The sequence below is a fragment of the Cariama cristata genome, unplaced genomic scaffold, assembly GCF_000690535.1.
Source record: "Cariama cristata isolate BGI_N322 unplaced genomic scaffold, ASM69053v1 scaffold27118, whole genome shotgun sequence".
Classification (NCBI taxonomy): domain Eukaryota; kingdom Metazoa; phylum Chordata; class Aves; order Cariamiformes; family Cariamidae; genus Cariama; species Cariama cristata.
The window spans coordinates 1-534 of NW_009633300.1; the positions used below are offsets into that span (position 1 = coordinate 1).

General features: G+C 57.3%; 1 protein-coding gene across 1 annotated transcript in view; it reads left to right on the forward strand.

Annotated features, from left to right (window-relative positions):
* Nucleotides 1-8: 8 nt before the first annotated feature.
* RAD51D (RAD51 paralog D) overlaps nucleotides 9-534 on the forward strand; it is a gene marked incomplete at its 5' end in the record, with an annotated part of 6,312 nt that continues 5,786 nt past the window's right edge. The window contains one exon of the mRNA XM_009706720.1: nucleotides 9-30. Within this exon, the coding sequence (XP_009705022.1) occupies nucleotides 9-30 (22 nt within the window). The remainder of the gene's footprint in view (nucleotides 31-534) is intronic.

Sequence of the window (534 nt, forward strand, 5' to 3'; positions counted from 1 at the left end):
AGCTTCTCAGGGCGAAGGGCATCAGGACGGGTAATGGGGCGGCAGCGGGGTCTGGGGTTGGGGAACATCATCCCCTGCGTGTTTGGGGTGGCACCGCGCTCTTCTCTTGTGCGGGAGCCTTCTGCCAGCCTGGGTGGTCTGGGCTGTGGGGCAGCCCCTGGAAAACATCTCCCGCCTCTGTGGCTTTGGCTTGCAGCCCAGAAACAGCAGTGGGGAGTTTTCTTAGAGCCCCATAGAGAAAAGGAGGGTGGGCGCAGGTTGTCTGCCATGAGCACACTGGGCATTGACTTGGAGGAGTTTTGGGGGGGCTGCAGCTCCAGTCCCTGTGCCCACATCATCCCACACCTGGGAAGGTTGTTGGTGGTGGTGCAATATCCCGGCCGTGTCCCTGAGTGGGTACGATGAGTTAGGACTTCTCCACAGGAGCAGGAGAGTATTAAGAAATGGTAGGGGTCTCTGCAGAGGCTCTTTGAGGGATGATCAATTACGGTTTTTAGAAGGTATTTTGGGAGGGTTTATGCACTTTTCCTGCTG